Consider the following 12110-nt stretch of genomic DNA (forward strand, 5'->3'; position numbering starts at 1 on the left):
AGAAGATTTAGGAGAAGTTTGGTTGGCCTGCCTCACAAAATCCACTCATGCACACCTTCTCGTTGATGAGCCCTGTTATGTCGCTTTGGTGGCAACGGATGTTTAAAGTAGTTCTCTTCAAGATGCCTGGTCAGCATGAAGAGGAAAAGACCAAACCATCCAGCAGTTTATTAAATATGACAACACGCTAAAACAAATCACCCTCAGTCCCTAGCAGTTATCACTCTCCCTCAGATCAGAGTGGAAGCAGAGGATGCACAGGATCTCTGGGTACGACCAGGCTGCCATGCATAGAAACAAAACTTGGCCTGTTACAAATCAAGATAGCTCATCGGTGAAGATAGGATATTAGAGCAGGAAAAGGAATTAGAAAATGTGAATTGCAATATCATCTGCTTGGCTGAAACAAGAAGAGAAGAATCACAAGTTTATCAAGTAGAAATCTGTTGTACACCAATGGAAACAGTGAAAAGAGTGAAGGTGAAGTTGGCTTTCTGGTCCATAAAGATATTAAAAACATTTTGGAATTCAAAAGTACATCACCAATGGTGTCAAAGGTAATACTCAGGATTTCTAAGAGAAACAAACTAAAGGTTATAATGATATATGCACCAAAATTGTGAGCTTTCTAGATGAACAGAAATCTTTCTACATCATTGTGGGGTACTTCAATGCTAAGGTTGGAAAGAGACAACAGCACAGAAATGGAAACTATAGGAAATTTTGGAATTGGTGAAAGAAACGAAAGAGGTGAAAGACTTGTGGGATTTGCAGAATCTCGAGGAATATCAGTGACAAACACGTTTTTTCAAAAAATGGGTGAACAGAAAGTGGACATGGAAGAGCCCAAATGATTAACAACTAATGAAACTGACTTCATCCTCACTAACAGAAGATATATTGTGATTGATGTCTTGATCAAGGTAAATGTTGAAAGTTATCACAGAATGGAAGATGCACACTTGATATAGATGTAAGAAAAGAAAGGAAAAAACTAATTTGAGTAAATAACAAAGGTCTTTGAAATAACAGAAGGGGAGAAAAAGCAGTGTGTACTGGAACTTAGGCACAAGTGTGAGCTTCTACAAACCTTTCGGTACCAAGATATCAAGAAGGAATACTATAACTTTCTGAAAGTTAAAGCCCAAGATACCTACAGGTAAAAAGAAACTCAAAGAAGAAAAAATTAGCCAAAAAACACTTGTCATGATGAACTGAAGATGACAAATGCAGAGCAAAATTCCAAAACACCAACATGGACAAAACTGAGTAGATTGAGTTGTGCAAAGCCATTAGAAAGAGACTCTGAGAGAACATAAGCAGATTTAACACAAGAAAAGTATTAAAGGAAAACAAACCAGCATTAAAGGAAAACAAAGGACTTAAATCAGCAGTCATGGGCAGTAATACTGACTCTGAAGAATAGTGATGCTGTACTTATAAATAGCAGTGAAGGCATGATTCAAATAGTAGAAGAGTACCATAAAGTATATAAGGAGCAAGAGAATGATGCCAGAAGTAGGGAAGATGGATCATCACAAATTAGCAACATCTACAACATACCTGATATCCTTCCTGATGAGGCAGAACATGCATTGAAGAAAATGAAGAATAAAAAAGCCCAGTAACTCTACAGTAACTTCATATTCACAGAGGTGAATATGAAGTTACTGTAGAGTTGTTAAAATTAGGAGGAAGAGACATGATGCAGAAACTGATAAGGCTCTTCACAAAATACATTAGGAAAGGCTTGATGCTTAAGGAGTGGAATGATGCAATCATAATTTTTCTGCATTAGAAAGCAGATAAATCAGAAATTGGAAATTATAGACCAATTAGCTTGTTGACCTACATCTACAAGTTGTTCACAAGGGTCATTACTAACAGATTAGAGAGAATACTTGATGAGAATCAACCGAATGAGCAAGCTATTTGTAAGACTATGGATTCTAAACTATGGATCACCTTTACATAATATCACAGCTAATGGAGAAATTAAACAAACAAATATAAAACACCATTATGCCTGGCATTTGTGGATTATGAAAAGGGAAATCATTCCACACGGCATAATGCAATGTTTCTTGTACTGGAAAGCCAAGGCATAGACATCCCATACATTATCGTTTTGAACAAACACTACCTCCTTTATTAGACTAGACAAAGACAGAAAATTTAAAATTGAGAAACGAGTTTGACAAGGAAATATTGTCTCCTTGTCGATTTGCAGATGATATTGTCATCATAAGCTATAATCCCAAAGAATTAGAGGAAAATCTGCATCAGTTATGCAGAGTTAGTAAGGATTTCGAATAAAGATGAATATGGTTAAAACAAAAGTAATGATGAACAAGTATGCCATAGGAAGGGATATAATCACTGAAGGAGCAGAAATTGAAAAGGTGGATTCATATACTTATCATAGACAAGTCATCAGCTGTAATAATGATAAATGGCTGGAAGTCAAGATAAGAATAAATATTGGATGGATAGCAATCAGGAAATAAAGTCACATACTGGGGAGCAATATCCCAATTTGTCTGACTTATGGAAGTGAAACTTGGACACACCAAAATAATGGTAGAGAATCTGAAAACTATGCAGCAAAGAATGGAATGAATTATATTAGGAATCGGACTGTTGGATAAGAAGAGAAACGCATGAATCATCCAGCAAATTCAAGTAATGGCATTCTTATCGAAACTAAACAACTGAAATGGACTTGGCAGGACACAGTTCATGACAACAGAAGGACTAAGAAAATAACAGAATGGTATCCAAGAGGAGCTAAAAGAAAACCATGAGGACAACAACAGAGATGGACAGATAAAATTCGAGTTCATCGGCCGCAAATGCATGGCCATTGCACAAAACAGAAGGAACTGGAAAAGCCTTTGCTGGAGAGGCCTTTATCCTGCAGTGGAATGAAAATGGCTGATGACAATCTTAGTGATGCTAATCTAGATAACCAGCAGCATCATTAGTGCATATACTCAAGAGATGTGATCAGAAAATTTATCTGTGCAGTGTCCTTAAGCTTCTGAACCATTTGCTCAATTACGTGATTTGATTCATATAAAATTGTACCATATTATGTTTTAATGGGGAAAAAAAATAAAATACAATTCACAAAAAATATTAATACAAATTCCAAAACGAGTAACCCTGGCACTTGGAGGGTACCTCATAAATAAGCATGAGTTACCACATAACAGTTATACATCTTGATAAACAACATACATATATACAAGGGTTGTTTCAAAAGAAATTAATTTAAAATAAATTAATTTTAAGACATTTTACATTAAATAAGGTATTTTTGCACAAATTGCCGCTGTTTGAATAAAGGTTGAGATAAAATGAAACACGCAGGGAAGAGTGTGGGGGGTGGGGGGGAGAAGATGAAAAATGTGTATACTGAACCAAGATTTCGTTGAGTATTATCTAACTTAGCTATACACTGATTTGCCAATACAATACCTGGAAAAATAATATTCCAGTTGCTGCTGTAAAAGAGCCTTCAATTCTGGAAGGGGAATAGTTTCATCAACAAGCTGCACTTCATCTGAAATAATAATATTTATTAATAAGATGTGTTTTTGAACAGCACAATGTATATAATAAATGCAAAATAGGAAAAAGTCACACTCAATCTATAATTTAATGTATATTTTAATAAATATTTACTAAACAAACCTACATTTGGCTAACAGTTTACAGGAACTCCCCAACTTATGTAATACTCAACTTACAGAAATTCAACTTTACGCAAGTTTTTGCCGGACAGTGCAAACTTAAAAAATTCATGGAAATGTATTCTGCATCCCGTAGGAAGAAATGGAGGTATCGTGAAAATACTGTAATGTGAACCCAATAACACTTTTTACACTTTTTTTTTTTTTTTGTAATTCGTTCGAAGTCCCTGGAAGTTGAAAATTTCGCTATATTATAGAGATAAGCCATATTTACAGAGATAAGCCATTTATCTCTGTAAAAGGTCTTATTTATAACAAAAATTACAGTACTATTTCATCATTATCATATGTTCCCGTCACAAGAATCAATTTTGAATGCCTTTGTGATATTTTTCTAAAGCACGTTTCTGGATGCCACGACCAAAAAACAAACACAATGTGCACTTACTTTCCAACTTATTGGGCTTTTCTGTTAGTGCATCTAATTATAAACGGGTAGTAAACTCGATCTTATTGCATTTGCAATAATAGCAATAACTGCAATTGTGTGGGTTTTTACGCTATTATGGTGAAATGTGTTCCCATTCACTGAAATTTTCAATCATATAAAAAACATTTTCAGAAACTTTTCTTCATTCCTATTTGCATATTACAATGATGAAAGGAAAGCAACCAACGAAAACTGCTAGTGGTGGTAGTGCCAGGAAACGAAACAAAATTCGTTTAGAAATCATGATGAAAATGATTAAGAAGTATGAAGCAGGACAAAGCATGTCATCTACTGCAAGGGAATTAGGTCTCGCTGCTTCAAGAGTGAATACTTTTTTAAAGGACAGTGCCCGTATAAAAGAACATGTTAAAGGATCAACGCACTTAAGATCAATAGTGATCACAAAACAGTGTTCAGGTGCTATATTAAAAGGATAGGTGGAATAGGACCAGGGTATGTCTGCCAGGGGCAAAGGTTGATGACGTTGTAGAGCGGATATCATCTTTTAAGGGCACAAAAGGTGATATAGTTGTACACGTTGGCACTAATGATATTAAGAGTAGGAGACCAGCGGAATTACTTAGCAAGTACAGGTCACTGTTGAAAAAAAGCCGTGAATTAGGGTTGAACTTGAAAGTGTCTGCAATTCTGCCCAGACACGATAGGAGGGAGTATATGATGAGAGCCTTGTCGATCAATTCGGCCCTGGAGGGATTGTGCAAGGCTCAAGGGGTAGAATTTTTTTCAGCCTGGACTGTAATTGTTAACAGGAGAGATTGCTTCTACAGGGATGGGATACACTTAAATAGAAAGGGTGCAAGAATTTTTGCTGATGCTGTCGAGGCAGTGTTAGGTGGGTCGGAAAACTGCTAGTTGGGGGGGATACAAGGACTAATAGATTAACAGTAGCCAGTGGCAGAGGTGGAAGTGATTCTTGCACTGCTTCTATTGAAATGAGCAGAAGTCTGAAAAACAAGATGCAGGATATTTCAGAGACTGCTGGTAGTCATTGCGGTACAAGTAAACACATGGGTTGTGTTAGAGTAGCTAAGAATAGAAACAGGTGCATGTATACCTGCGTGTACACCAATGCTAGGAGTTTGGTAAATAAATTTGATGAATTTGAGGTATTGCTCAAAACATCAAAGGCAGATATTGTTGGGATATCAGAGACGTGGTGTCACACAGATATAAGTAATGCGGAACTGGAATTTGGGGAATACAATGTGTATAGGAAGGATAGACAGGACAGGAGGGGAGGAGGGGTTATGCTATTAATTAAGAAACACATAAAGTCCAAGGAAGTGAAGCCAGTCGACATCGATGGACAGGGCAGTGTCGAGTCAGTTTGGTGTGACATAAGCATAGGGAAATCAAAATTGAGAGTAGGAGTGTGCTATAGGCCTAATGACTCTGATGAGTATAATAAGATTTGTACAGGGAAATAGAGTGGGCCAGTAAATCAGAGAGTCTTATAATGGGGGACTTTAATTTCCCAGATATTGACTGGAATTTGTGGGTTGGTCACTCGCACACTAGCAAGGCTTTTGTGGATTTATTGGATGATTGTTTTCTACATCAGCATGTTCGTGAGGCAACAAGAGGGAGCAATACTCTTGATCTGATTATCAGTAGTGATTCTTCATGCATTAAGAACCTGCAGATAAATGAACCACTAGGTGGCAGTGATCACAGTGTGTTGAAGTGGGATTTACTCAAGGAGGTAACTACCATCAGAGGTAAAGGGAAGGGTTTTTGTTTTCGTAAAGGCGACTATGATGGTCTGAGACAGTATTTAAATTCTATACAGTGGGACCAACTGATGATGTTACCAACAGCAAACTCAAAATGGGAAGCATTCAAGGAACTAATCTTGGAGGCTACCAGGCTTTACATACCAACTAAGAAATATTGTTCAAGGTTTAGGCCTAAATGGTTGTCAGATGAACTAATGAGACATGTGGCAGAGAAGAAAAATGCATGGGATACATACAAATTAATGGGTGACATGGAAGCCTATGATAGATATAAGTTGGTCTGTAACCAAGTCACAAAGGAGATTAGGCAGGCAAAGGCAGACTATGAAAAATCCTTGGCAAAGGATGCAAAGAAAAACAGAAAAGAGTTCTTTACATACTTGAACTCGAAAAGGAAAGGGATGAATCAGATTGGTCCACTGGATATTGATGGTTCAACAGTTGAGGATCCTGCTCAGGTGGCTAACAATCTAAACGAGTATTTTGCATCTACATTCACGCATGAGGAGTTATTCAGGAAGGAGAATGATGTAGGTAAAGTAAACATTGGCAGTGAGCTGGATGATTTTGTAATAACTGAGAGGAAAGTGGAGGAGAGATTGTTGAGGATAAACATAAAAAAGGCACCTGGGGTGGATGGGATCTATCCAGTTATATTAAAGGAGGCAGCAAAGGAAGTATGCAAACCCCTAGCCATAATTATGAGAGCTTCTTTGGACTCAGGGGAGGTACCCATAGACTGGAGATGTGCAAATGTAACCCCAATTCACAAAGGAGGATCAAAGGCTGACACAAGTAATTATAGACCTGTTAGTTTAACTTCTGTTCCAGGTAAATTAATGGAGGCACTGGTTAAAGAAGCACTGCAGGATCATCTAGACAAGAATTCAGTTATAGCTCAGACGCAGCATGGTTTTGTTAAGGGCAGGTCTTGCCTGACCAATTTGATTGGATACTATGATGTAGTCACAAAAGAACTGGATGCAGGGAATAACTTTGATATTATATATTTGGATCTTAGAAAGGCTTTTGATACTGTTGCACATGGAAGACTGCTGCACAAATTGGAGCAGTGTGGCATTGGAGGCAAATTGCTGCTATGGATAAGGGGATGGTTGAGTGGCAGAAGACAGAGAGTGGTAATCAATGGACACTGCTCAACGTGGACTAATGTTATTAGTGGAGTTCCTCAAGGTTCAGTGTTGGGTCCGTTGTTGTTTTCGGTGTTTATGAATGATATTGATGATGGGATATCAAGTTTAATGTCCAAGTTTGCAGATGATACAAAGGTTGGCAGGGTCGTTAAGGACAATACTGACGCTATGCTGCTGCAACAGGATCTGGAAAGGTTGAACAGATGGGCTGAGAGGTGGCAAATGAGGTTTAACATCGACAAATGTAAAGTGCTGCATATGGGAAACAGTAACCCCAGAGCAACGTATCAACTCTGCGGTACTACACTGACAGTGGTGGAGAATGAAAAGGACCTGGGGGTAATTGTGCAGGCAGATATGAAGTTCTCTGAGCAGTGCAGACGAGCTGCAAGAGTAGCTCATGGTGTCTTGTCAATGATATACAGGAATTTTTCTAGCAGGGATAAGGAGGTGATTATTCCCTTGTATAAGGCAATGGTAAGGCCACATCTTGAGTACTGTATACAGGTCTGGAGGCCTCATTTCAAGAAGGATGTAGAGCTGCTGGAACGGGTACAGAGAAGGGCAACAAGATTAGTAAATGGAACAAAGGGTTGCTCTTACGAAGAAAGGCTTAAGTTTTGCAAATTACAGAGTCTGGAGACTAGGCACCGGCGAGGTGATCTGATAGAGGTGTATAAGGCTTTGAATGGTTTGAGCATGCTCAATGCCAATGGGATTCTTCATCTTTCTCAGAATAATCACCTCAGAGGGCATAAATTCAAATTGAGGAAGGACGGATGTCGGATAGATGTGCGGAAATTTGCCTTTGGCCAGCGGGTGGTTGGTTGGTGGAACCGACTTCCATCACTTGTTGTTGAAGTTGATAGCCTAAACAAATTTAAAGCTCAACTGGACAGGTATTTCGAACGAACGGAGGGGTGAAATGGGAGTGGGTTTTTTTTTTTGGCTGATGCTGAATAAGCTTGCTTACTTGCATCATATGCCTCTGCTAATGCTAATGCTATATCGAAGATGAAACAACTGTTAACAATATGGATGGAAAATCAGGTTCAGAAGTGAGTGGTTTAATAGATTCATGCATTGCGCTGGTTTCCACAACGTTAAAGTATACGTGAAGTCGCCAGTGCAGATTCTGCAGCTGCAGAGAAATTTTGTGATGTGTTGAAAAAAAATTATTGATGAAGGCAGCTATACAATGCAGCAAATTTTTAATGTTGATGAGACTGCTCTGTATTGGAAAAAAAAAAAATGTCGGATCAAACATACATTGCCAAAGAGGAAAATACAATGCCAGGTTTCACAGCATCAAAAGATAGGGCCACGCTCTTGCTTGGGGCTAATGCAGTGGGAAATTACAGATTAAAACCATGGCTTGTGTACCATTCTCGAAATCCTCGTGTATTTAAGGGCATCAATAAAGCCACCCTACCCGTGTATTTCCAATTGAACCAGAGAGCATGGATAACAATATCTCTCTTTTATTGGTTTAAATGCTGCTTCATTCCAGAGGTTGAAAAATATTGTAAAGACAACGACGCTCCTGGATATCATACACATTTAGATGATTTCAATTCGAACGCGAGTGTCATATTTCTACTGCCAAACACTGCTTCACTCATCCAACCTATGGATCAGGGTCTTATTTCGAATTTAAAAGCATAGTATTTACGCACAACATTTGCTCAGGCATTGTCTGCAGTAGACAATGAGAAAATTATGTTGAGAGACTCTTGGAAATCTTACAATATTTACCACACCATCTTAAACATTAATAAGGCCCAGGCAGAAATTACTAAAAGTTGTATAAATGGCGCATGGAGAAAATATGCACACGGCAAGTAAAAGGCTATAAAGGATTTGGAAAAGACGAATCATATGAAGAGGTTGCAGATAAGATTGTAAAGGTTGCAGAGCTACTCCGGGTGGAGGTTGATGCCAAAGACGTGGAGTTAGAGGAAGAAGAGAAGGAATTATCTAACGAATAACATAGACTTGTAGGCAGCAATAGTGAATGAAGAAAATGCTGACGAAGCTCAAGATGAACCAAATGAGCAGCTGAGATGCTTCATTGCCAGAGAGATGGCAATGCCATTTCGTGAAATTGCATCAGCAATGGCAAGGTTTGAGAAGATGGATCCTGACAGCGAACAATTCTTAAAAGTTAACACGGGTGAATGACATGCATGCTTGCTACAAAGAAATCTACGATGAAAAGAAACAAACCACCGTCCAGTCATCCATTAATATGTTCTTTTGTAAGGATGAGCCACCAACCCCTTCTAAATATCCACAGCCCTCAACCTCTGCAGCGTCGTACTTATCAGCTGAAGACGTCGATTCTGGCAATGATGCTCGAGAGGTAAAACTTACTGAAGTTATGCCTGTCTCCTCTCTTTTTTTTGCAGTTTTATAATTTTGAAATTTTTTTTAAATTGCACGCTTTTGTAATTTTTCCTGCGCATGAGATAAAAATACGATAAATAATTCTATTTACATGTTCGACGAACATTTATTTTTTGATTCAATCAATTCAGTGAGCACAGTTGTGAGTGCTGCACAAGCATGGGGGAAATTCCCCGACTTACGTAAAATCCAAATTATGTAGCATTCCACAGAAAGCAACCCTTAGGTAAGTCGGGGAGTTCCTGTATTGTTTGTTTGGGGATTTTTTAGGCGCATCGGCATCTATGGCCATAGTGCACCAGCTAACAGTTTAAATGGCTGTTCCACATTTATCCTCAGCACAGAGTGAAAATCAACTTAAATGCTACTGAAAAGTAAGGCATTTTTTTGCTACCTTGGTTCAGTGTTTATCATGGCCGGAACAGATAAATCTGGAACGGAACTGGGAAATAGTAGCCCGTTCTATTTTTCTGGTTTACTAATATAAATTAAAAATGTAGATTATCTATTGAGAGAGAATGTCACAGTATTCTGTTTTGTATGCATAATGTTAACGAGACAGCAATTATGAAAATTCTATACTAACACTGTCAATAATACTTGAAGTCCAATTTATATGGACTAAATTAAAATCAAATTTCAAGGATGAAAAAAGTAGAGGAATATTCAATTAAACAAAACATCCTCCATATGATTAAGACTATTTCCTATGTGATAATTAAAGCAGTGAGTGCTTCTGTCAATCAATTTGATTATCAAACCAGTGAATGCAGGACATCCTCTTCTAAAGGTTACTAAAATAAGTTTAAAATATCCTTATATGATAGGTACTAATACTATACAGGTGACCCCTGCTTAACACTGATAATTTGTTCTGGAAAAATATAGCACTAAGTAAATCAGCACTAAGCGAGTGCTGTATCCCCATAAGGTAACATATGTATTTGTGAGTTGCAATCTATGCCCAGGATATTTCCTAATCAATAATAAGTGGAATATTATTAAAGATGCATAAATGTCAGTCAGAATATTTCAAAAAGTTGTAGATATAAAATATTCTACATTACATATCAAATTAAACTTAAAATGGTAATTAAATTTATGAATTTGTTAATCTGATGGTCCTGGGCTGGAGTTTTCTTATCTTTGGATTAAAAAATGTGTACAATTTTAGGTTGTACTTTGGCCCTCTTCCTCTCGTACAAATCATGTACGGATTCATTTGTTTCTTTAAATTTCTTATTACCTTGGAACTTTGTTCTATGTCAAGGTCTTCTTCCAGAAATATTCTCACATTTTTTCAAATTGTTTGAAAGCTTCACAAAGTCCTTTTACAGTCAGCAACTTTATCAGTCCATCTGTAGGATCGTAATCATCATCATCTCCCTCAATTGCAGACTCTTATTCTTTTGTTATTTCCATGAGTTCTTCATTAGAGAGGCCATACCTCTCGTTGATCACCTCTTATAAGCTGTCATTGTCAATTTCATCCAATCTTGCTTCTTTTCCAAGCTCAACAATTTGCACTTTAACATTTTCAACCAAATCAGGTTCTTGGGAATCTTTTATACACCCTTCCAAACTTTCCTCTATGCTCCATTCATGGTTTTCTGAGTCACTTCATCCCAGGCACTTGAAATGTTGTAGATAGCAGTTTTAATGTTGTAGGATCTCCAAATCTCCTTTAGGCTTGGTACATTTTCAGCAGTGTTGATGGATTTAATAGTTTAGCAACTAAGAGCATTAGCAACTAAGGCCATATTGCTCCGGGATATGCGGTGGTCATTCCCTGACCTTTCCGCATCTTCCCTATTTGGTGGTGACGGGCTCAAATCGCGGTCTAATCAAGAAGCATGTGATACGCACTACTGCTCCTTCCCACCTGGCTATGGAGGCGCCTTGGGAAGAGGTGTTCTTTATGTAGTAAGCTTTAAATGGGGCAATAACACATTGGTCCATTGGTTGGATTAGTAATGTAGTGTGTGGAGGCATGTTAAAAAAAAAAAAAAAAAAAAAAAACGATTGTTCAAGTCTTCTAAGCTCTCTTTGCTTCGATGTCCTGGCATGTGGTCCATGATCAGAACTGCTTTGCAATAAAGGTTATTTTTAGCACAATATCTTTCCACTGTGGGACAGAAGAATTCAGCATACCAATCAAAGAACAGAGGTCATCAAAGCCTCTGGTTATCAAAGCTTTTTTATTAGCTTTCCAAATTACAGGTTGGTTTGATTTAGCAAAACCTTTAAGAGCCCTTGGATTTTCCAAATGGTAAACTAAAATGGGTTTTAATTTAAAATTCTCCTGCAGCGTTGCCACCCAACAATAAAGTCAACTGATCCTTTACCGCTTTGAAGTCTGGCATGTTTTTTTTTTTTTTTTTTTTCTCTCTGATATGAAACTTCTTTTAGGCATTCCTTTCCAAAAAAAATGTTGTTTCATCTATGTTAAAAACTTGTAGAGCAGTATAACACCTCTCTTCAATAATTTTAATAAGTTCTTTTTTGAAAGTTTCAGCTCCCGGATTGGTATGTTGTGTGGGTTATAGTGCTTTTAAAATCTATCGAACCAGCCCATACTAGCGTTAAATGGTTCCACATTTTTGAAACG

At 37.7% G+C, this 12110-nt stretch overlaps 1 protein-coding gene across 6 annotated transcripts in view; it reads right to left on the minus strand.

Annotated features, from left to right (window-relative positions):
• LOC150075760 (la-related protein 4-like) overlaps nt 1–12110 on the minus strand; it is a 498776-nt gene that overhangs the window by 319389 nt on the left and 167277 nt on the right. For all 6 annotated transcript variants that reach the window (XM_090387140.1, XM_090387141.1, XM_090387139.1 and 3 more), the window contains one exon: nt 3481–3565. In XM_090387140.1, the coding sequence (XP_090243266.1) occupies nt 3481–3565 (85 nt within the window). The remainder of the gene's footprint in view (nt 1–3480; nt 3566–12110) is intronic.

The sequence above is a fragment of the Mastigoproctus giganteus genome, chromosome 13 (genome assembly GCF_048544385.1).
Source record: "Mastigoproctus giganteus isolate SK-2022 chromosome 13, ASM4854438v1, whole genome shotgun sequence".
NCBI classification, from domain to species: Eukaryota; Metazoa; Arthropoda; class Arachnida; order Uropygi; family Thelyphonidae; genus Mastigoproctus; species Mastigoproctus giganteus.